This window comes from Manacus candei, unplaced genomic scaffold, assembly GCF_025592945.1.
Source record: "Manacus candei isolate 608988 ecotype Guabito, Panama unplaced genomic scaffold, ASM2559294v1 h1tg000037l, whole genome shotgun sequence".
Classification (NCBI taxonomy): Eukaryota; Metazoa; Chordata; class Aves; order Passeriformes; family Pipridae; genus Manacus; species Manacus candei.
Window position 1 is genome coordinate 7,828,986 of NW_026138085.1, and position 22,775 is coordinate 7,851,760.

The following is a 22,775-nucleotide window of genomic DNA, read 5'->3' on the forward strand; positions in this document are numbered from 1 at the left end:
TCTCCACTCAGGTTTTCATCTATTCTGGACAAGCTTTTGTGCCAAAAAGCAAAACTTGTTCCAGAATGACTTTTCTGTCCTTGTAGTTCTTCCGCAGCACCCACCACAGAGGCTCTGTAAAACAGAGGTTTGTCTGCACAGACAGCAAAGGTGTGGTGACACAGGTTATTTCTAGGCAGACAGGAGGACTCAGTATGTGTGAAATTTGCACAATCCACATTTTTCTCATGCCTTTTAGAGACCAGCATGGATAACAAGGGATTTTACTGCACAAAATAAGCACAATTCAGCAAAGTGCAGGGTTGGATTTTTTTTGTATGTAAAGGTGAACAACTGCACTTGCAGCCAGGAAAAAAGGGAACGTCCCATCATCCTGAGTGGAAACAGCAGCCTCATAAATACCAGCTGTGACTGTTCTGCCCTTATGATCCCTGCCAACAACCTACATCAGATCCACACCCATTCCTCTCATGCTCCCCTCCTTCTTTTCCATCTCTTTTTCACCAACCTAGTCTCTTAGATTTTGTTGGATATGCCATTGCCCCATGTAGCTGGATAAATGCCTGGAAGTCAGGCAGCTTGGCCTCTGCCTCTGCTCCTGGCACTGACTGTTCTGGGACTGGGGAGAGGGCTGAGAGCCCAGGGCATTGGAGAGATGGTGTGGGGTCTGGAGAAGTGGCATTTTCACAAGGTTTTTATAGAGATGCTGGGGAGACACCCTGAGGGAAGAGAAGGGGAAGACCAGCATTCTGAGCTACATTTATCTCATCAGTGGCAGTCTGTATCTCTAATTAGAAGTAAACAAATAAGAAACATCCATGCTCTCTGGCAGCAGAGAAAATGAGAGCACATGGCAAGGAGGCAGCTGCTCAATGTATTTACCTATTTATACAAATTCTTTATTCTCTGTCATTCCTCCACAGCTCACATATTTTAAGGTGCATTGTTGATAACTCCCTTTTGCTTCTCCCAGTAACAGACTGTATCTTTCCTTGGCCTTGTCTTTCCTCCTGTCCTTAAAAGATGATCCTTTCATATAGCTTGGTAAGCCTTGATATAGCCATGGTCTTCCACATCTCCAAGGTAGAGGCTTTTGTAAGCAGTTCTTTTTCCCATTCCTTCTGTCTCCAAACCTCCCCAGCCATCCTTCTTTAAAATTTTTTTCTCCCTTTTCTTACGTGTAAATTTCCCATTGCTTTTGTATACTTAGCTTTAAAATATTCCATATTTTCCCTGCAGTTCTCAAGCTCCTTGTCCCAGCTGGTTTTCCAATGTGTTTGGCTCTCTGCATGGTTCTCTCTGTGCTGGAAATTCCAGCTGTGGGCACCGAGGAGAGGCCACTCTCTGTTATCCATCCTGGCAGAGAGGATGTAAGAACACACTTGGTGACACTGTGCACATCCCTGAAATCACTTTTACTGTATGAGGTGAGGCAAGGGCAGAAACTGCAAACACTTCACATTTGCTCTGGAAAATGTGTAGCAGAAAGCTTAAAAAAAGAAACCCACAACAGAACTTCAGGTGACCTTGAGCTGGCCAAGGTTGTGCTGCCTTCCAAAGTAAGGTCACTACAGCTGACTGCTGAAACTGTTTGTTTGCAAATGCATCTTTCAGGGTTATTCTTTGTTGCCACTATAAACTCATCTAACTGTTTGGCTTCATCCTGGGCAAGGCTGGGCTGGACAAGTGGTTTTATCTCGAACAATGCAAGTGCAGACAGGACGTTGCCTGGCACTCTCTGGTTTTCAAACAGGAATCATGAAATCCATGTTTTCATTCCTGGCATGGTATGTGACCAATTTAACACCCATCTATGCCACAGCCACTGCAGCCAGTTGGACACCGAGCAGTGGAAACAAGCTCCAGGTATAAGGAAAATGTAGTAGTGGCCTGTTGCAGTTTTCTATCCTCAACTTAAAAAAAAAAAAAAAAAGAAAGAAATTTTCTGGGTCTGTGATTGTTATTCAGGCATTTTGCAGTGGGCAAATGTACCAAATTCAAGTCTCTCCTGGTGTGCCAATGCATCGCTTTTGTTTTACAGGACAAGCTGGCATCTCGTTTTCTTTGGAACAGAGCTAACTGCACTGCACAAGGATTTTTGATTTGATTTAAGGTTTGTAAATATCCCTATGACTATTTGGCTTCTGAAAGCCTTTGGAGTAACATCCTACATGTCTTGGCTTCATAAAGAGGCCATAAACTGGTAGTACATGGATGCACCCCACTGCTCCCTAGTATTCAGATCACATGCAACTTTATTTAAATAAAAACAATAATGGTGCCAGGTATCTAAGACTGATGCTTTTCCTTACCTTCAGATTTGGGACTTGACAGTATTTTCAGATGGCTGTTGGTTCAGTTCTGCTTGGAAATGTATTTTCAATACGTAGACATCTGCAAAACATCATCCTTTTTAAGGAAAAAAACAAGGAAAAGGAAACAAGCTCAGAATTGGTCCCACTGCTGAGATATGGCAAAATGCAACAAAGGCACCTGAGGACAAAAAAGCTGAAGAGAACCTCTCCAGTAGTTTCTTGGGAAGCGATTATTCACATTTCTGCAAGAGACAACACGTCCCAGAAAACAGAACAGCTTTTGCAGCCACCTGTTATTTGGCAGGGCAGTTTGTGCTACCATGCAGGGGGCACAGCAGAGCTTGCAGGACAAAGAAAACACAAATACTGTGAGGCCAAAAGTGTCACTGACCCTTTGATTGCACGTGGAAATGCAGTCACACCACTCTGAGATTTGAGAGGGACCAAGGAACCTACAAATAAACACTGATAAAGAGCATCTTCGCTCCTAGAAGATGGAAAAAAAGATCACTTCCAACCACATCAGCTAGAGGATTCAAGGAGCACTCCCCATTTATGTAACAAGGACGAAATACATTCCTTGGCAACTTCTGCAACACTTTGTTGCTGTCTCCATGTTTTTCCCTGCACAACAAATGTCCAGTGCTTTTGACTCTTTTCCAAGTTATCAAACTAATCATTGAATGCTATAAAGGATCTGCAAACAGATTAAATTGATTACAGATAAATACAGTGCAATAAAAACTGGAGACACATTTCTCTCTCATACTGAACTGGCATTCAGCCCAGGCTATTTGGCATTATTTAGGGTGGTGAGGCCCTGGCACAGGTTGCCTGGAAAAGTTGTGGCTGCTCCATTCCTGGAAGTGTTCAAGGCCAGGCTGGACTGAACTCAGCCACCTGGTCTAGAGGAAGGTGTCCCTGCCCATGGCAGGGGGTGGGACTGGATGATCTTTAAAGTCCCTTCCAACCCAGTAAAGAATTCTTTCCTAATACCTGATCTAATCTCCAGCTACCTGCTGTGTGACAATACTGGATCTGCTATGATACTTCAAACAGAAGGAGAAGCTTTTTCCCACAGCTCAGAGGTCGGGACAGACTGTCACAAGGTGTGGTGGGAGTCAACAGGTTCAAGAAAAGGGGTTGGGAAGCTTCATGAAGAAGTGCTGAAAAAGCTCTAACAAAGGTCTCAGTGCTCAGGAGGTTTCTAACCCGCTGCTTTCCAGGTGCTGGGAGGGCTTTGCATGAGCTGGGCTCCTGGACACTTTTCCCAAGGAGACTCCAATCAGGCTGTGACCTTGAAGATGGGGCTGGAGAGGTCCCATCTAGTACAGGAGCATGTATGGCAAGAATTTGTTATTCTCAGGTAAGGCAGAGCTTTAAACAGCACAGGTAAAGGGTGCTGCTGACTGAATCTGGTCATCTCAGCTCTGTATCAGCAGGAACCAGACTCATTTTGCTCAAGGCAATGCCTGTCCTGTGCTTTTCAAGAGAAAGCTCCTGCAGGCATTCCCCAGAATTGAGTGCTCCTACTATGTTGGCAACACAAAAATTGCAGCATGTGCTCTGAGGTCTCCTAAGGTAAAAGGTATCCTCAGGTAAAAGCTGAGCCATGCTGGGTCTTTTCCATAATTCAAGGACACATAGTATGCAAGACATAATGTTCACAGTAACTGCTCAGAACTGCATGCAGAGCTGCTCTCAGTTTTGCTCTGACTCTTACTGGCCATGACCTGAACAAGGTATATAACCTGGTATACAATCACAGAATCAAAGGGAAGGGACCCACAAGGATCATCAAAATCCAGCTCCTGGCCCTGCACAGGACACCCCAACAATTCCACCATGTCCCTGAGAGCATTGTCCAAACATTCCTTGAGTTCTGGTAGCCTTGGGGCCATAACCACTGCCCTGGGGAGCCTGTTCAGTGCCTGACCACCCTGTGGGGGAAGAACCTTTTCCCAATATCCAGCCTAACCCTCCCCTGAGACAGCTTCATATTATGTCAAGTAACAGTGAAATACATGACAGCAATTTCATAAGGCTGAGTATGTAATACCAGGCCCTGTAACTACACATATTGTAAAGTACAAGTAGCATCAAACTTGACCAACTCTGTCATTTCTTTCATTTTAGGAATATGGTCCTGACCCACAGGAGGATGCTGCTCCCTGGTACATGGCACATCACTGTCACCACAGTGCTGATTACCTGTTATTAATCCTGAAACAAACCACAGCTGGGTTGCACAGAGCAGCAGGGTCAGAACAAGGTGAAAGCCACGAATCATCAATCAGTGCCCTGGTTTACGTGGGCAGGGAACCTCCCTGAGTGCCTGTGTGTGTGCAACATGGTGTGGGAGAACAGAGCACACAGCTGTGTGTACACTGTGCATTGCAACAGGGACCCTGTCAGGGGAAACAGGGACTGAGGACTCACCAAACACGTGTGGCTCTTCTTTCCAAAAGTTATAGCTGCAGCATCTTCTGAGGCAGAGCAGTGGATATTGTCTAATGAGCTTCAGGGAGGCTTCTGACACCTTCTCTCAGCAAACTCAGGTAGTGTGGGCGGGATAAGCGGACAGCGAGGTGGATTGAGACCTGGCTGAATGGCAGATCCCAGAGGACTGTAATCAGGGTCTAGTTTGGAGGCCTGTCACTAGTGGTGTCCATCAGGGTTCAGTACTGGGCCCAGCATTGTTTAACTTACTCATCAATGACTCAGATGAAGGGGTCAGCACCTCCTCAGCAAGTTCACTGCCACGAAGCTGGAGGAGTGGCTGATCCCCCAGAGGGCTGTTGCAGCCCTTCAAGGGACCTCGAGAGGTTGGAGAGGCAGAGACAGGCAGAGAGCAGCCCTCTGAAATTCAACAAGGGCAAACACCTGCACCTGGGGAGGAACAACCCTGGGCACCCGTACAAGTTGGGAGCTGACCTGCTGGAGAGCAGCTCTGCAGGGAAGGACCTGGGGGTCCTGCTGGATAACAAGTTGTCCATGACCAGCAGTGTGTCCTGGGGGCCAAGGCCAATGGTATCCTGGGGTGCATTAGGACGAGCACTGCCAGCAAGTCAGGGAGGTGATCCTGCCCCTCTGCTGAGCCCTGGTGAGGCACATCTGCAGTGCTGTGTCCGGGTCTGGGCTCCTCAGGGCAGCAGGGACATGGAGCTCCTGGAGCAGGCAGAGCAGAGGCTGTGGAGATGATGAAGGGATGGAGCATCTCCCTCACAAGGAAAGGCTGAGGGAGCTGGGGCTGTTCAGCCTCGAGAGGAGACACTGAGAGGGGACCTGAACAATGTCTGTCAGTGTCTGCAGGGAGGGGTCAGAGGATGGACCAGGCTCTGCTCGGGGGTGCCCAGCAATGGGACAGGAGGCAACGGGCAGGAACTGGTGCCCAGGAAGTTCCACCTGAACATGAGAAAGAGCTTCTTTCTGTGCAAGTGACAGATTGCCCAGAGAGGGTGTGAAGTCTCCCTCACTGGGGATATTCCAGAACCATCAGGAGACAATCCTGGGCCATGTGCTCTGGGATGACCCTGCTGGAGCAGGGAGGTAGGACCAGGTGATCCACTGTGGTCCCTCCCAACCTTTACCCATCCTGTGATTCTGTGATCAAGCACACATCCAACAACAGAAAAAAACATAAATACCATATTTTAATTGTGCTAAAGAAACCCAATGATTTTACCATATTCGATAGAAAATTCTCATGCTAACAAATCTTCTACAATGGCAATAAGGCACATTAGCATTTAAAAATAACAACTGATACAGCTCAGACAGAGACACTGTAAAGGAGAGTCAACACCACGCAGAGGACAGACACCAGAAACGACAGCAGAACACAGATGACTACTGAAAAAATAAAACTGATACCACCAAATAAGGGTACTTTTTATAGATATTATATGACTTTCCCACATTTTATTCAAATAACACATAAACTATTTTGTAAACTGGTCAGCTGACCAATGTGATCTGTTCCAGTTCTGAGGTCCTGTTGGCAAAGTTTGCCATTTCGTTTGTTCTGTAAAAGATTACATCACAAATATCTAAAATTATTCTGAATTTAAAATAATTCAACAAATCATACCCCAGAATATACCAAGGTACTAGAGATGATGGTCAGGGACAGAAGACTGATGACTCGTGCTTTTCAGAAAAAGTGACATTTTACCTCTCCTTAACCATGTTTCAGCTGCATTTCAAATATACATAAAATTTACTTCTTTAGGTAAAAAATCAGATATCAAAAACTTGGACCCAAGTTCAGCAAAGTTTGTTTCCTATCTTCTTGTGGAATATTGGGATCATTTGGGAGCTGGACTAAGAGCTAAGTGCTTTCAGAGCTGGAGAGAGCTGCAATTCAAATATTTTTAGCAGTAAATTTACCTCAATGGAGATTTGATTCTCCATTCAATGCTGAAATATTTTGTGCATTTGCATATTAAAGAATACCAATATGCCTCAGCTTATAGATCTCTAGAAAATAAAATAGAAAGGCACTAATTATACTATGAACTAAATATATATATATATTAAATATTTGCCATTTTACCTAATGAGAGGCCTCATTTTTAGCATTGCAAGGATCTCAAATGAAAAAGCAAGACTCAGAATTATTTGCACTTCAGGTAGAATTTGACTGAAATGGTAAAGATCAGGTTGATTTTCACATGAGCAGTTGATCCTACAAAGGCTTATGAACATGATGACCCAGTGCAAGTAATTCTTGGGATTTACCAAGGTCATTCACAGTGCAAAGTCTGCACTAAAGACATGACTCCCTTTGGTTATGCCAGCAGAGAAATGGAATGCCCTTCTCATGTGGAGAGTTATATCAATATTGAATTCTCACAACAGCATCCTACACTGAGACTCAGCAGAACCAACTAAGCTACACAAAGTACCTTGTATGGCACGAGCAGAAGATGAATATTTGCATCACAGCTTCACTGGCTTAGCCATGTCAATGAAAAAAAAAAATTAAAAATGTAAATCACCTCAAGCATTTAAATCACTTTTCTAAAGCACGTGAAAAAAAAACCCCACAACAGAAGATAATGCCCTGAAAGAGACTATTTGCCTGAAGAGTTTCACCCTCAAACAGATCTAGGACCAAGCACAGGCAGGGTTCAGGGCCAACCTCAGCACAAGGCTGTGGGAGGCAGTTGGGTATGGAGGAGCTTAAAACCCCAGTGTGGCAGCCAGGATGTTTTCCTGCCTGCAGTACCTCACCTCTGCTTTTCAAACCCATCATCAGTGGATTTTAATGTCTCTTGACAAAAGCCAGCAGGAGTGAGCAGAGACAAAAGCGTGGCTGTGAGCTTTCTCCCAAGAGAGACACCCTTCCATGGGCATGGAGCAGTCGTGGCAGCTCTGCTGCCCTGCCTGGGAGAGACTGAGATCAAAATGAGACCGAAAAAAATAACCATGAAACCAGAAATCCCTTACATGTGTATCTCAGGACAGTGACTGAGGAGGAACTGAGCAGAGCACTGAGGAACCAGGTCCCGTGTTGTTATTACACTCCCTGTGGAGAAAGGCACAGGGCTGCACAACACCGTGTCCCAGCAGCCCCATAATAAAGACATTAAAGGTTAATTTATCATTCCTGGACAGCACCAACAGTTACACAAACCCTCCCCCAGTCCCAAACCAGGCTGAGGCTCCAGCCTGGGGACACACACAGAAGTGCTCCCCTATCAGCTGCCCACAGCCCCCTATCTTCCAGTCCCAGCACCCACAGGATTCGTGGGGTTCTGGGGTTGTTTTCCTCTCTCTGTTCAGGAGCTTTAGCCTTATCAAAAGATCTGCCATGAAAACTGAGCAGCAGGTCACATGTAACAGCAACACACACAAAAACAATGATTCTTCTATTTACAGTCAACTATATGCAATGTCTTGCAGCAAAACACAGAAGCATCAAGAAGTTGGAGGTGGGTCTTGCAGTGAATTAGGAGCAGGTGGAACTGCAATGGCTCACAAGGAAATCAGGATCACTAAATCACACAAGACTAAGGTTGACAATGTCATTATGAATCCAAAAATAAGCACCACTGCAATGCCTTTCCCTGTTTTGTGAAGTGGACCTAAAATGGTTTTCATGTCAAAACACTCACACAAGTGAAACATTTATTAGTGCAGCTGCCACGTTAAGAGGAACTGACACTACTATCTATAGCAGCAACACACGAGGAAAAAAGAGCCTGACATTTAGCAGGAGATTGCTAAAGACATTTCTAGGAGTCTTTAGTACAGCTGAGGCTGGGAGTGTTAATTTCCATAATGCCATGTTGTTGTCATTAATGAATGTGCTAATGATCTTGTAATTCTTCATTTAGAGTGATAATTGCTGATTAGTACCTTTGGGAATGGAGATAAAATGATTTATACCATCTTCCAGTCTAGCTTGGGGTTCTGAAGTTTGCACCTGGGAGGAACATTCCAGTTCTGGACAGATGCATAAACCCAAAACCAATTGTTCTGAGAGTCCCTCTTCCCATAGTTTACATTCAGCTGTGAGGTAGGGACGAGAGAAGGCATAGGAGAGAAGGCAGTGAGATTTCCCCTTAAAAAATCTGGTACATGTTCTCCACTGTTCATTTAGAACAGCAGAAGGCAGAAGAGCCCTTTCCAGGACAGAAGAAGGAGTATCACAAAAGCATAACTGGATATATACAGCTGCTGCAACCATCACACAGCAGCAAAAGATACATATATATATATATACATATATATATATGTACCCACACAAATATATACATACAAATACAGATGTGTGTATGGATATATACGAAATTCCTTTATAAAACAAATTCTTTAGGGCAATAGCTTTTAATCAGTGGTCCCTGATTCCTAAAGATGAAATTGGATTACTTTAAATGGTCCATAAACATATTCAAGCAAAATGTGCTTCTTGCCAGCAGGCTTAAATCAGATTCATGTCACTGCTAGAAAGTTATTCTAGGCCTAAAAGGAAATGGCTGAAATCCACTGTTCTAAGAAATTCCAGCCATAATAAGCTCTAATCTTCAGTTAATTCCAAAGGATTCTATTACACTGAACCGTCTGGCAAATGGCATTTATTTTGGTTCCCTTTTAAACAGGGTAGTGTGCATTAATATAGACTTATTAATACTATGACCTCTGGATGTTATCTTAAATAAGAACATTAGAAGTTTTTCTTTGGGTTGCCTGGCTGGTTTTGCTGTTGCATTTTAGTTCCTTTATGGAATTTGGAAGCTGCATTGCCAGTTATGGCTGTGCAAACAGCACTGAGGACAAATACAATGTGCTCTAGTTAAACATAAATCACTTCAGTGTATCTTTTACCTATAATGTAATTTAATTGTTGGGAAAATCAATTCACAGCTGTTTTATTGTGCTTCTATGTAAATAAATACCTAGGAGCTACAAATACCCATTCTGCTAGATGTGGAAAGTATTAACATTAAAATTAACACTGCTATTCCTCCCTTCCTGACACAGGTAGAAATGGATTTGAAAAAACATCACTTAATAAATAAAGGTTTTCCCCTTCTCAGTTAGAATTTGGCTACACAAACCTGTGCATGGTCACAGATCAGAAGATTTCCACCTGGGCAGCATGGAAGGAGTATGGGAGAGAGGGAAAGAGGAAAGAATCACCCAGAGAAATTTTTACTTGACTTCTGTCCCACTTGTGGCTGACCTGCCTTGAAGTCTCCTGGCCAGCGGCTCCTTCCTCCTCTCCCTCTCTCCTGCCCATGCCTGAGAGAAAAAGGAGTGAGAACAAGTAGCTGCAGGTAGGCAGGAAAATTACAATAACAACATGCTGTAATTTTTCATCAGGGCTTTAAGTGTTTCTAGCACTGCTCTGCCCTCTGGCAATATAGTAGTTAAAATCAGCATTTAGAAATTATACTGAGGCTTTTGTTCAAAGTTCCAGAGATTCTGTGAACAAACTGTGTTGAAAAGGGACTCCCCCCCCAGGCCATGGCCCCCTGTGGGCACAAACCTTCCCACCCAGGGTCTCTGATTAAGAACTCAACACAAACCAGGTTTGGTTAGGAACTAAAGCATAACTTCCATCCAGCACTAACTGCACTCACTGCTTTTATACAGCTCAGGCCAATCTGCTCTGGTAATGCCAATTCAGTAATTACAATTACCCAAGCTGCATAAAGGATTTTTAGCCCAGAATAAAAAAGTTCACACAGAAAAGGAAAAAATTCAGCAGAATTTGGGATTCATCCCCTTATAAACAAGCCTCGAACAGAACAATAATTGTGGGGTTTGAATACTGCAGAAGCTTTAGGATTTTCTCTCTGATACACAGAGGCTTCTTTCCTTAACAGTGCCAGTTCCAGGACATGGAGTGCACAGATCTCAGTTATATGCTCCTTTTCAATATGTGCTACAGCCACCCCCCACCTCCCCCAGTATTTCTATAGGCTGTGATGATGTCCTAAAAAAATGTAGCATGTTCAGTTAACATATAGAGGACTCATCTTCCTGCTGTCTCGTCCTTCTCTTGAGGTCCCACCTCCTAGAGTAGAGTGTTACATGACATTCAGCTTTCATAGAAAGAAGAGAATAGTTACTGGTCCTTGATCAGAAAAAAAAAGAAGAAAACAGTCTAAACTCAAAATATATTCCTATTTAGTAAACGTTTCACAATTCACATTGCATTTTATGCCTTTTTTGACTCCTGACTTATTATTTTGGAATGATTAAGGATGAGAATATCGTTGGTAAACAGCACCTTTCCCTTTTGAAAGCTGTGAAGCACCTACAATTCAGACTGTAAACTCCCCTGGGAGAAAGTACCATCTTCCAAAGATGTACTGTGTGCTGTGTATAACTGGTACTCAGCAAAAACTGTTAATCTCTCCATTCTGCCTTCATAATTGTATTCTATCACTGTAAGGAAAGAGAACCTCTTCCTACCCAGTGCTTGTATTTCAGCATGAAGAACAGGCACTGTTCTCTGTTCTGAATAATTTAAAATCCAAGTAAAAAGTTCTATTTACACTGACCTGGTGAAACAAAGTTCAGTAAAGACTCTTTTTGGCTCCTTTTCCAATGACTGTATTTCTTGGTCTGTGTATTCCCCTTGCATAAAGTCCCTGGCAGAGCACGTGCAAAGGGTCTATGGCCAATAAAACCTGCATTCACACGAAGCCTGTGTGACATGAACACATTTGGATAGATGTTGGATCATCTATTTGGCCCTTTCCATTTTGGTGCCTGTGCTGCTGTTTGCCTGGCATATAAAACTGCCTATAAGGGACTGTTTTCTGTTGAAACTCAAGAACTAGATATTTTCCATATCTAATGTCCACAATCCTAAAGAGCTCCTAAATATTAGGAAAACAACTGACTGACCATAAAGATGAACCAGACTTCTAAGCAGTCACCTCTGAATAAAAATCATTAAAATCAAACTGGAGAGGTAACATTTCCATAGGCACAGGTACATAAAGGCCTGGAAAAATAAGATAACCATGCCCCCGTGGCCTGGCTGCATTAGGAGACAGTGCCAAAGCCTCTGGAGGTGATAGGTGGTTAGAAGCTATTCATGAAGATCTTTTCATGCATGTTTAGATTTGATTTATCTAACCTTCCTGAAGGTAAATAACAGGTAAAAAAATCAAACACTGCACAGTAAAGACCAGACCAAAAAGTCCCTGTCAGTCATTCCTTAGCAAACATAAGGGTGTGGAGATGGAAAAGCAAAGCCAGAAGGAGGGACAAGAAATGAGCTGCCTCGTTCTTCAGCTGGACAGGATGACCAGGCTACTTTAGAATCCTGCCCCATCCATAAAGAAAGGGTTGCAATAAAGACTTCAATGCTGATGATTAAACCTTAGAGGGGAACTGAGACACCGAAAGTTCAAGAGAGAAGAGAAAGATGAGATGAACAACCGTATGAAAACTCTTAGAGTCACAGATTAGCCACATTCAAGCTAAGAATTGCCTTTGTTCAGTACCGCTCATTGGATCACTACACCTGGCAGGCAAATTTAAAGCATGTAAGCAGACTGCACAGCAACCAGCATGCTAAGAACCACCCTGCCCTTTTTATCTGAGTGCACATATATTGATTGCATAGATATACAGACCCACAGACACTTTTTCCCCAGGTTTTGTTCCAACTTGCTGTCTTTTCACAGCTAGTCCTTAGAAGCACTGGTCCCACCGTGTCCCTGGGTGCCCAATGCAAAGTCCACAGCCTGGTGCACACTGTGGAAGAGAAGGTGGTCCTCCCCCTCTTTAAAGAATTCCCCTCGGATCAGGGAACTCCTCACTGAAGGATTGCACTGGGCCAGGAGCACATGGACATCTATCTCCTTGTAGTCCTTGCAGACCTCCTTGAGCGTGCATATTCCTGCCGTGTCCAAAAACTGCACTGCACAACAGTCAATCACTATTGTGTGAAACTCCAGAGGTTCAGACACAAAATCCATGGAGATGCTGGTCTGGTTGTCACCAGAACCCATCTTTTTCTCCCTAAGCATTCTTTTTGCTGCCTTTTTCTTTGCTGCCTTCACCCAGACTGGGTTGACCCCAGTTTGCTTGTACAGGGTGGATTTGAAGCACTCCTTGTTGATGTAGTAGAGCGGGGCTTCGAAACGGAACACCACGATCCCTGGCTTGGTTTGCAGGTTCTTGTAAGCAGACAGGGACTCGTAGGTCTCGGACTCTGCCACCCAGCCAAGCAGAGGTGCCTCTGGCCTCTGAGTTCGGAAGATGACGCAGAGCATGGAGAAGCAAACGCCAACCAAAAGACCGATCTCGGTGCTGATGAGTGCTGTGGCTGCCATGGTAACTCCCCAGATCACTGTGTCCACTCTGCTCAAGTGCCACATTTTCGGCAGGTCCCTGAACTTCCGCAGGGCTCCTCTGAGGTTCACGATGGTTATGACAGCAAGGACACATTTCTGAAGGGAGTAAAATAAAGGTGCAATCACAAGGAGGACTAACAGGATTACCAAACTAGTCACCATGCCAGAGACTTGCGTCCTACAGCCTGTGGACTCCTTGACAAGAGTCTTGGCAAGAGCTGCGCTGGTTGTGAAGCAATGGAAGAAGGAGGGAATGATGTTGCAGAAGCCAATGGCATACATTTCCTGGTTGGCCCTCACAGAGTAACCATGCTTCTTGGCAAACATCTCCGAGAGGGAGACCGTGATGGCAAAGCCAATGACAGCGATGGCAACAGCATCCAAAGCCAAATTGGGAATGAGGGTCCAATCTGGAGAGCGAGGTGGCAGAAACCCAGTTGGGATGTGCCCAGAAATGCTCGAGCCATAAGTCTCTTTCAGTTTCCCAAAGTGAGATGCCAGAGTAGCTGCCACAACCACAACCAGTTCAACTGGTATCGGAGCCTTGAGCTTGGATTTAAAACGTTCATTAAGCTCTTTGGCTGGGACAAGCACAAGAAAGCACAAGAAGCTGGTGATGAGATCACAGATGTTGGTCTTGTGTATGTTTTTGAAGATGTTTATCCAGGTGACTATGAGAGAGCCGACGCCTCCGCTCCGTGGGATGTCCAGGCCCAGGAGATACTTGACTTGTGAGGTTAGGACGGTGTAGGAGGCGCCCGTGACAAATCCACTCAGCAACGAATCGGAGAGGTACACTGAGACAAAGCCCACTTGAAAGAAACCCATGGCCACCTGGAAGGAGTCAATCACACACAACAGATTAGGACACAAATCTTGTGGATTTTGTCCGTGTGGGGCTCTGGAGGGAGCTGCAGTAAAATAAACCTACTGTGCACAGCCCTGGAAGACAAGGCGTAGTCTGAGCATGGAGAAAAGAGTCTCCAGCAACCAAAGCAGGCTTTTTTTGGGGGGGTCTTCACACTCTGGACCTGTGTTTATTGTTTGCTCATGGGTCCAGCAGTAACTGCTGGTTATCCTGGTGGGGAAAAAAGATAGCCTGGCAAAAACCGCCACGTTTGAAATACTGACTGCTTTTTCCATTTCTCTCTCAGTTCTTTTAACCTCTGTGAACTCTGCAGGGATCTAAAAACTTTTCTAGTGGTCTTTGTCTCTCTTACACTGGAGTTCACAGCCTGCAATAAAACCACAGCTTATGGTGTAACAGTTGTCCTTTGCACTGCATAAGGTTTAGTGCATCTGACTCAGTATATGAGCTGCAAACTCCTGTGATGCAGATCATATAAACAGAGATAATTTTTTAAGTGTCTTGCCATTAATCTTTATTAATGCTATTTGAATGGACAAATGTCTTTCATTGGAATGACTGGTTTTATGGATACCTACTCTACACATGCCTCTTCACACCTGGTAAATGTCCCTTCCTCCCCATCACACTTCATGCCAAATGGAGAAAGGACCTTCTCACAGCAATTTTAATTCCCTGTGCTGGCCAATGGGGCTGTCTACACTGTTATCTCAAGACTGTAGGCCAGAACTTACAGGTATTAAACTTTCAGAGGTGTTAACTTGATATATCCCCTTAGGTAGTTAAGGCAAAAAATAAAGAAGGCTGGGATTTCCATGAGAACCATAAAGTACTACTGAAGAGAAGGTAGGACCTGTACTGACAGGAAATCAGCTCAGAGCCAAGCTCTAAAAAACAAAACAAAACAAAACAAACAAAAAAACCCCAAAACAAAAACAAAAAAACAAAACAAAACAAAACAAAACAAAAAAACCCAAACCACAACTCCCTTACAACCTTGGTAATGAAATTAATTCAAGGTTTTTCTAAGTGTAAAACATTAACAATAATTGGCATAACCTAATTATGCTGTAGGCAACTGGTATGAGAAGACTTGCTTTTTATGATTTGATTGTACAATTTCTGCTACAAAGAACATGTGATTTCGGTTGGAGCTTCAAAAAAAAATTTGAGGGTGTGAAGACCTATTGGTTGGTCTTCAGGGAGACAGCAAGTAGAATATGCCTGACATTCAGAGGGACTGAAGATAAAGTTATCTAACTTCTTCATATAAAGAAACCTAATTGTACTTATACTTGCAAAGAATATTAAGTGCAATTCACAACTCCAAAACTTCATCTATGTGATGAAAAACAAAAGCCAGTGCAGATCAGGAGGTCCAGGATATTTCTGAAATTGCTCAACTTGAACTTGCAGTAAAAGAAAAAGTTCCAGGTTGTGTCTAAAACCAGTGTTTTAGAGTATCACAGCTGTGTTTCTTTTCCCCTCCCATACAGTTTAATTAGCTATCACCCTGGACATTTAAGAACAAATGAATGTGAACTCATAAACTCAAATACCACAGCTCTACAGTACCATTAAAACTAATCCCATTCTGGTTAATGCATGACACTCTAAAACAAACATACCTGCTTTTATTTCAGCAAGCAGTGAATTTTAGGAAGTAAGTAGAGATAGACTGGTAAAATATTGTTGAGTAATATATTTTTATATGGTAATAATTTAAAGTTTCATTTCAAATACATTGTATCCTCTCAGTAGTGTCCTTTCCACACAATGCCATTGTTTTGGATTTAACTGGGCAAACAGCAAAGTTTTATAAGTACAGTGATAAATAAAAAGAAACTGGAGATCCACTTTTTTTTTTTTTTGTTAAAAGGCAAATGATTGAAGTCTGGAATTAAGAGCTGATGCACGTTTTGGTCCAATGAAATGGGGGGATAAGCTATAAGCTAGAAAAAAAAAAATAAAATTTCAGGCCACAGCAAAGAAGGTGGTGAGCAGATTGTGAGAGCAGTAGGTGGGGTGTGCAAGTCCTTGCAGTCCACAATAGAGAAGGAATGAAAGCCCAAAATGCTGTTAAAAAATGGAAAGCACCCAGAGGAGTTTCCTGCACCACAGTAACTCCAGCCCTCCCCACATCCACTGCCCTGAGACACAGACTGAGGACACGTGCAAACCCAGCAGGGTGTTCACGGGCACAACCACCTAAAGAAGAATTATAACTGTTTCCACATCATACCTGTTTGTCCACCTCCTCTTACCTGATAAACTCCAGCTAAGAAGCTCACGGTGACTGCCACTGTAATCGCGTGGCAGCTCCTGTCACAGAGCAGCTCCTGCCATGTGCCATTCACTGGTGAAAGGGTGGTGTTCACACGTGCTGCTGCACCTGGGGGGACGCTGAGCACAGCTGGCTCCACGTCATAGCCAGCTCTCTCCATTTCACGATCCACCACTTGCCCCATCATCAGGCAGGTCACTCCGAAGATGCTAACTGAGATGTGGCGGGAGGTTCCAAATATGCAATAAATAAGGCTCGCAAAAAAGGACGTATAGAGGCCATAAATAGGCTCCACTCCAGCCAAGAGAGAATAGGCAATTGACTGTGGGACTAGTAAGACCCCCACGATCACCCCGGACATTAAATCTCCCAGGAGATCCTCCCTTACTTTGTATTTAGGAAGCCACTGTAAGATGGGAAAGAAACCGAAAACCCAGTCTTTAACTTTGGCTGGAGTGCAGCTGCAGGTTTTCTTTGCTTGCTTAACCACCAGAGCCTTCACGCTCCTCTTCTTCTCTTGGGGTTCCAGGAACATTCCGTGATGGAAACTGCATTTGGCATCATCTGCTTCCGGCCCCTCAGTCACTGCATGGATGTTGTTGGTTTCTGTCACTGCTGCCATCGCAAGGACTTACTTACTGAAAACACAAAGAAGGACCACCTGCATTAAACCATAAATGAATGTACCCTGTGAGACATTTTTTAGAGAGTGAACACTATTTATGGAAAGTAAGGGCTGAAAGTGTTAGTTCAGCAGAGAGAAAGCAATCTCCAAGCAATTTGGGAAAGATCCTCCCCATCTTATCCCTGTTAATCAAAGAATGACCTTTCCTAGGAGGGAAGCTGATATCCCCTAGAATACACCTGCTGCTGGCAATGTTGTGAAATGGAAAGGAATGCAGCAGCACTGCTCCTCTGGGAGTCTTCCTTGAGAAAATCTTTATCTGCAGCCTGTTTCACCATGCAAAGACAGACACAGGGTTTATTGTAGTCCAACAGATATTTCAATACAGTTGCTGAAAATTAACTAAAAATGGTATATTGCTAGCAATGTACAGCTTGGTCTAAATCTCTTGTGGATTTTTTTTTTTTTTTAATGCAGTGATTGCACCTGCCAAATACTGTAAAGACTTGTTACCTGAGAAGTGGCATTATTTCAGCCAGGGACACACTGGAAGGAAAACATGTTCTTCACGCCTTTTAAAAGCTGGTTTTTCAAGTAAATTACAACCGACTAAAACAACACACACCAGTGGAAAACATATTAGTGGGCACAAGGAAAGATAAGTGGAACACTACCACTAGAACTTGTGCTCTGTCCAAGCTGTCCACAAACAGTAAAAGAGGGTGTTTATACCAAAGCACATTTAATACTGGAAACATATTGCCTGACTGTGAAAGAGCACAGTCTTGATAAGCTATAATGAAAGTTGACAGTAACAAGTGATTGTCAGCATTTATACAGCACTCCCATTTCCAGAAAGCATTCAGAATCCTCCAGAAAACTCTTTCAGCCACAATACCTGCTACAACCAGCATTCTGAGGTTGATAACTTTCAGCCAGAAACCCACTGGGCTGGTGCTACAGTGGAGTCAAGGTGAGAGACAGCAGGAGAACCCTGAAAAGTCTCACTGCCAGGCTTCCCTTTCAACCACTGCAGTCCCAGAGTGCCAGTAGCAACCTACCTCTTATGTGCTACTTATGTCTCCTCTGTGCAGTGCAAACATCAAACAAACTACTGTCTGTGCAGTGTTTATCACTGAATTAATTACCAAATTGCTACTGGAAGTAACAGTGCTGAGGATGCCACAAAGAGTCTGCCTCGAAATATGTTCACTTAATCACTATTTCACAACTAGACATAAAATCACAGAATTGTAGAGTCACTCAGGTTGGAAAATCCCTCTAAGATCACCGAGTCCAACCATTCCTCCAGCACTGCCAAGTCCCAATAACCCATGTCCCCAAGTACTACATTACACATCTTTTAAATCTCTCCAGGGATGGTGACTCCACCAGTTCCCTGGGCAGCCTGTGCTAGGGCTGGACAACCCCCTCAGTGAAGAAATTTTTCCTAACACTCACTGCTACTATCACTTCAGCGAGTCTCTCAAAAACATGGGAGGGGAGAAGTGACAGAAGTGAATTTGTGTGATGCTTAAGCTAACTTCCCTTGTCTAATGCTTTCCAATTCAGTATCTTAAATGTGTTTTAGAATAATCAGGGGCTCAGAAGACCCATATGAAGAATCAGGATCTTTACAAGGAGGAAACATGCACTGTAAGATGTTACGTGCTCAAAATGACACAATGATCATGCTTGGAGGAGATCCCCCCCACCTTTCAGGTATCTAATCTCACCCACCTTTACAGGACTCCAGAGTGTGCTCAGGGATAATTTACAGCACTCACAAAACTGCCCCCAAATACCACACAGTGAGAATGAAGTATTACAAAAGCCTGCTCTACTCTGCTTAAACACATTCTAGAGTTGTATTTGCTCAAGAAGTTTTATTCATTTTACAAGCACAGAGTTACAAATCAAAAAGCTTTTCACTCACTCAAAGCTCAGCAAATCAATACTGTAAAAGCTGAGGGGGGGGAAAAAATCACCTCACACTACCTTTTATGTGTAGCAAATTATTTGGATGAGTTTGATTTCTAGATTTTAGTGATGAAAATCCTCCTGATTGCACTCTCCCTCATGCAGGACTTGTAGACAGCTCTTTTAAACCTGGTGTTTTCTAATGTGCCAGGGAACTCCAACACAAAACCCAGACAGCTTGGATTAGTTCTGCTGTAAAACATTTGTGTGGTAGATGATGCCTGGGTTTTGGTCATGTCCAAAAAGCAGAGAAATGTTCCAAGTAAAAATCTCTTTGGCTACGAACCTCTGAGCACATACTGAGTCTTTGTGCTGACTTGCATGACGGCTTTCTCTACGTGGCATGAAAAGGGCCTTTCATCACACAGTCCCTGCCTCTCCTCATGTCAGGATAAAAGGAAATGACACAATTTCTAACCCCCCTTTTCACCCTCAGTGTTGCTCTGTGTTATTTTTATAACCGTTAGCCCAAGCTTGCCTAAGAAAACTGGATTTTATTCCTAAACATAAAAAAAAAAAATAGAAAACCCCATTGGTTTAATGGATAGGACACTGAAGGATATTCTGTATATTTAGATGGGAAAAGGAGCCACTGTGTTTTTTATTTTGAAAGCTGCTATTTATGTACAACTTCGTATGCCTAGAATTCACTTTTATCAGTTCCTTTTGGCTTGAGTAAGGTCTTCAGGGTGTGTCTGTTTGCCACAAACTTTACTCAAGATAAAAAGAAAAAGACTACAACACAGAACTGAGGGATTTTCCAGTATCTCTCTGTTATAAGTGACTGCCAGTCACTTATCAGTGACTAAAGATATGGGGAGGTTCTGCAGTTCTGGAGATCTGATGACTTTTACAGACTCTTTTTGGAGCCCATCTGGGCCTTTCTTTCTGATCCCATGACATAGCAGAGGTGAGCTACCACCTGCCTGGCATCTGTCTTTGGGGGAACACAACCTGCAGCACAGGGCTGGCTTCTACAATCCTCTGTCACAGATCACAGTCACTTGGCAGTAAGGGAAAAATTGATTGTGAAGCTCATTCACCTACTGAAATAATGTACTACAAGCTTAAACTGAAGATGTGAGCATCTAAGAGTAGAAACTAAATCAAAGGTTAATCAGAAGTATTCCTTCTATTACACTCATCTCAGTTTTCCAGATTATTTTTCTACATTTCATGTGCACGAGTTGACACTGTATGTGATCACTACCCACTTTCAGGTACCTGTTTTGCTAGACATGAAAAGTTAAAAACGAATGTATAAACACATGATCTAAAGAGACATGAGCAATTCCTTAAAGAGCTGTAAAGGAGAAGCAGGTGAATCAGAAATCAATGAACTGAACCAGAGCTGGGCTACTACCTCTGGATCCTTGGAAAATCTCCCCCTAAGAGTATAAAAGGAGAGCATATCACAGTATTTTGACAAGTAAAGCTTTGACCTTACTTTTGTTGGACAACAGCCTTTTTCAAATAATGTCTTAACTCTTGTGGAGCAACAAGGAAATTCAATACTGCCATGATAACACCGAGATAAGCACTGGAACAGCACTGTATGCACCTTGGAATTTGACAAAACACTTAACATCCTCCAACAAAACATTCAAGCCACGAACATTTACTTCAACAAAGGACTTAAAATAATGTGAGTACCAAAAAAAGACATACCGTGTTTAAGCAATACATTTGGGAGCAGAGCGACCTTACTTTTGGCACAATAACCACCAGCCGTTCAATCATGCGGGAAAACCTGCAAAGCCGGACAACAAAACCTCGCTTGTGTGAAATATGTAATCTCCTCCTGCTTCAAATGTCGGTTCTCCTGAGCAGCAGCAGCAGCGAAGCTGCTCACCAGCATCTCTGGGGAAGATCCCACGGAATCAGCAGCCCCGCTGGCAGCCAGCCTTTCCAGGAAGGTCATCTCACCTCCGAGAGCAGCTGTACGAGTGTGTTGGCTGCTCTGCCCTGCCCTGTGTGAAGCAGATCCCTCCTGCAGACCAGCCACAGCCTCGCACAGTGCTCCGGCAGGCTCCATCCGAACTGGATTTTTTACGGAGACTTTGCTAAGAAGTACTTCCACCAAGTCAGGGCCCTCCTCCCGCCCTTACCGTTGGCAAGCAGAGGTGAAGCACTGAAGAGCTGCTGTGTTGGGCGGCGAGGAGGATGGGCGGTGGGAGAGCTGCCCAAAGGTATTTCCTGGGGCAGTGGCCGCCAGCTCAGCTGCCCACCACGGCCCCAGACCAGCTCCATCCGCAGGGCAGCAGGGAGAGAGCCCGCCCGGCTCCCAGCGGAAACCCACGCACTGGGACTGTGCCGGGTAACGGCGTGCTGACAAGAATGCTGTTTGTTGAGCTGGCTGGGGTTTTTTTTATGTTAACAAAACCCTGCTAGAAGAAGAGACACCAAGAAGAACCCCACGCGCTGTTTACACTCCTGAAACTGCGAAGTTTTGCTGAGAGCTCGCGTGTCGCTCTGGGAGCCAACCAACCAGCAACTTACGCTGCCGGGAGGGCGAAAGGGAAGTAAGACACAGCAGCATTTTAGTTTGTAAAGCAACATTCACTTTCACCCGCAGGGTCCCGAATACAACATTCACTTTCACTGCCTTCACATCCAGCCCCTCCGCTCCCGCCTCGGCAGGAGCTCTCCCTATGGACCCGCGGCTTCCATCTGCCGCTTTCCTCCTCCTACCCTGCGGAGCGGCTCCCAGGGGGGCTGTGAGCAGCAGCCGAGGAGGGTCCGCAGCCGGACGCCGCTGCCGCCCCGACCCCCTGCCCGGCCCGGCCCGCCTCCCCTCCCTCGCCACTCACCGCGGGGCCGCCGGCGGCTCCTGCAGACCTCGGGCGGGTGGGACCGACGGACAGACGGACCGACGGACGGGCGGGCCGAGCGCGGCGGCTGCCGGCGGCACCGCCCCGCGAGGGGCCGGGAGCGGCGGGCAGGGAGGACGGGCAGGGCCGCGCCCCTCAGCCCGCCCTGCCCCGCTGCCGAATGGATGCCGCGTGTGGTCCGAGTTAGGAGGGGCCCGCGGGATGGCTGCTGCAGAGAGTGGCTCCCCGGTTCTGTTCCTGTTCCTGTAGCCGGGGAAAAAACCCGCCCTGCAGCGAGGAACCCGCTCCGTTGTTGAGGAACCCACGTTTCAGGCGGGGAAGTCGCATTCACGCTTCTAAGTTGAAAGATTGATTAGGGTTGGTAACGCGAGATAAAAGTGAGCTTAAACTTTCCGCAGATAGGGAAACTGCAACAGTTTCTGACAGAGGACAGGGCCCCTTTTTCCTCTGAGGTACCACAAGGATTCATAAAAAATTAGACTTTCAAAATCCCTCCGTGATGTTTGTTTTGGTGTCCGGGTGTGTCTGGGAGGTAATTCCAGCTGGACGGACAGAAGATCCCTGACAATGTCGGTATTAAAAACACCAGGTTTTTGTTCGGTACTCTGATTTTATCTCTAGGCTGGAGGGGCCATGCCCAGCCTCGTCTGCCTTTCCTTCACCGTTTGCAGAGAAAAGCAGGCATTTGATCTGAAATCAAACATTGCACAATATTTGCATTCCAGGTGGAACCTTGAGCTGTCAAAACGGAACATGAATGTATTTTAGCATATGCAAACCTGTAGCGTCCCTCAAGGTCTTTCACTGTCCCTGCTGGGGTGAAGAGCTTCTGCTTCAGCTGCTTCATGCAAATAACTGTGTCTGAAGGCAACAGAACCACAAGCAACCAGCAGGAATATCATCTCTTCCTCCCCAAGGTGTTTGGACAAGCATAAAAATTTACTAATCCAGACCACATATGGCACAGGCGGTTTTGCTTCTGCATCAGATACCTTTGATTGGGCAGGATGGGCACAGGCAAAAGCTGCTGCCTTAGAGCCAAGATC

General features: G+C 44.7%; 1 protein-coding gene across 4 annotated transcripts; it reads right to left on the bottom strand.

Annotated features, from left to right (window-relative positions):
- Positions 1 to 5,948: 5,948 nt before the first annotated feature.
- Positions 5,949 to 22,561, bottom strand: SLC26A2 (solute carrier family 26 member 2). 4 transcript variants are annotated; one of them, XM_051793971.1, is made up of 5 exons: positions 21,709 to 22,561; positions 21,007 to 21,282; positions 20,567 to 20,868; positions 16,274 to 16,931; positions 5,949 to 13,975 (listed from the first exon to the last, which is right to left on the bottom strand). In XM_051793971.1, exons 4-5 carry the CDS (start codon positions 16,913 to 16,915, stop codon positions 12,470 to 12,472), a joined length of 2,148 nt encoding a protein of 715 aa, XP_051649931.1. In that variant the 5' UTR covers positions 16,916 to 16,931; positions 20,567 to 20,868; positions 21,007 to 21,282; positions 21,709 to 22,561; the 3' UTR covers positions 5,949 to 12,469. The 4 variants fall into 4 exon arrangements, with proteins under 4 accessions (XP_051649931.1, XP_051649932.1, XP_051649930.1 ...); XM_051793972.1 differs by lacking the exon at positions 21,007 to 21,282 and having other exon boundaries at positions 20,567 to 20,648; XM_051793970.1 differs by lacking the exon at positions 21,709 to 22,561 and having other exon boundaries at positions 20,567 to 20,648; positions 21,007 to 21,668.
- Positions 22,562 to 22,775: the final 214 nt, after the last annotated feature.

Excerpts from the sequence above, each read along its gene's own strand:
- SLC26A2 (XM_051793969.1), bottom strand. The coding sequence starts at position 16,915 with ATGGCAGCAGTGACAGAAACCAACAACATCCATGCAGTGACTGAGGGG. Across the intron at positions 13,976-16,273 it reads TCTTAGCTGGAGTTTATCAG|GTGGCCATGGGTTTCTTTCA; the intron begins GTAAGAGGAGGT and ends GACTCCTTCCAG.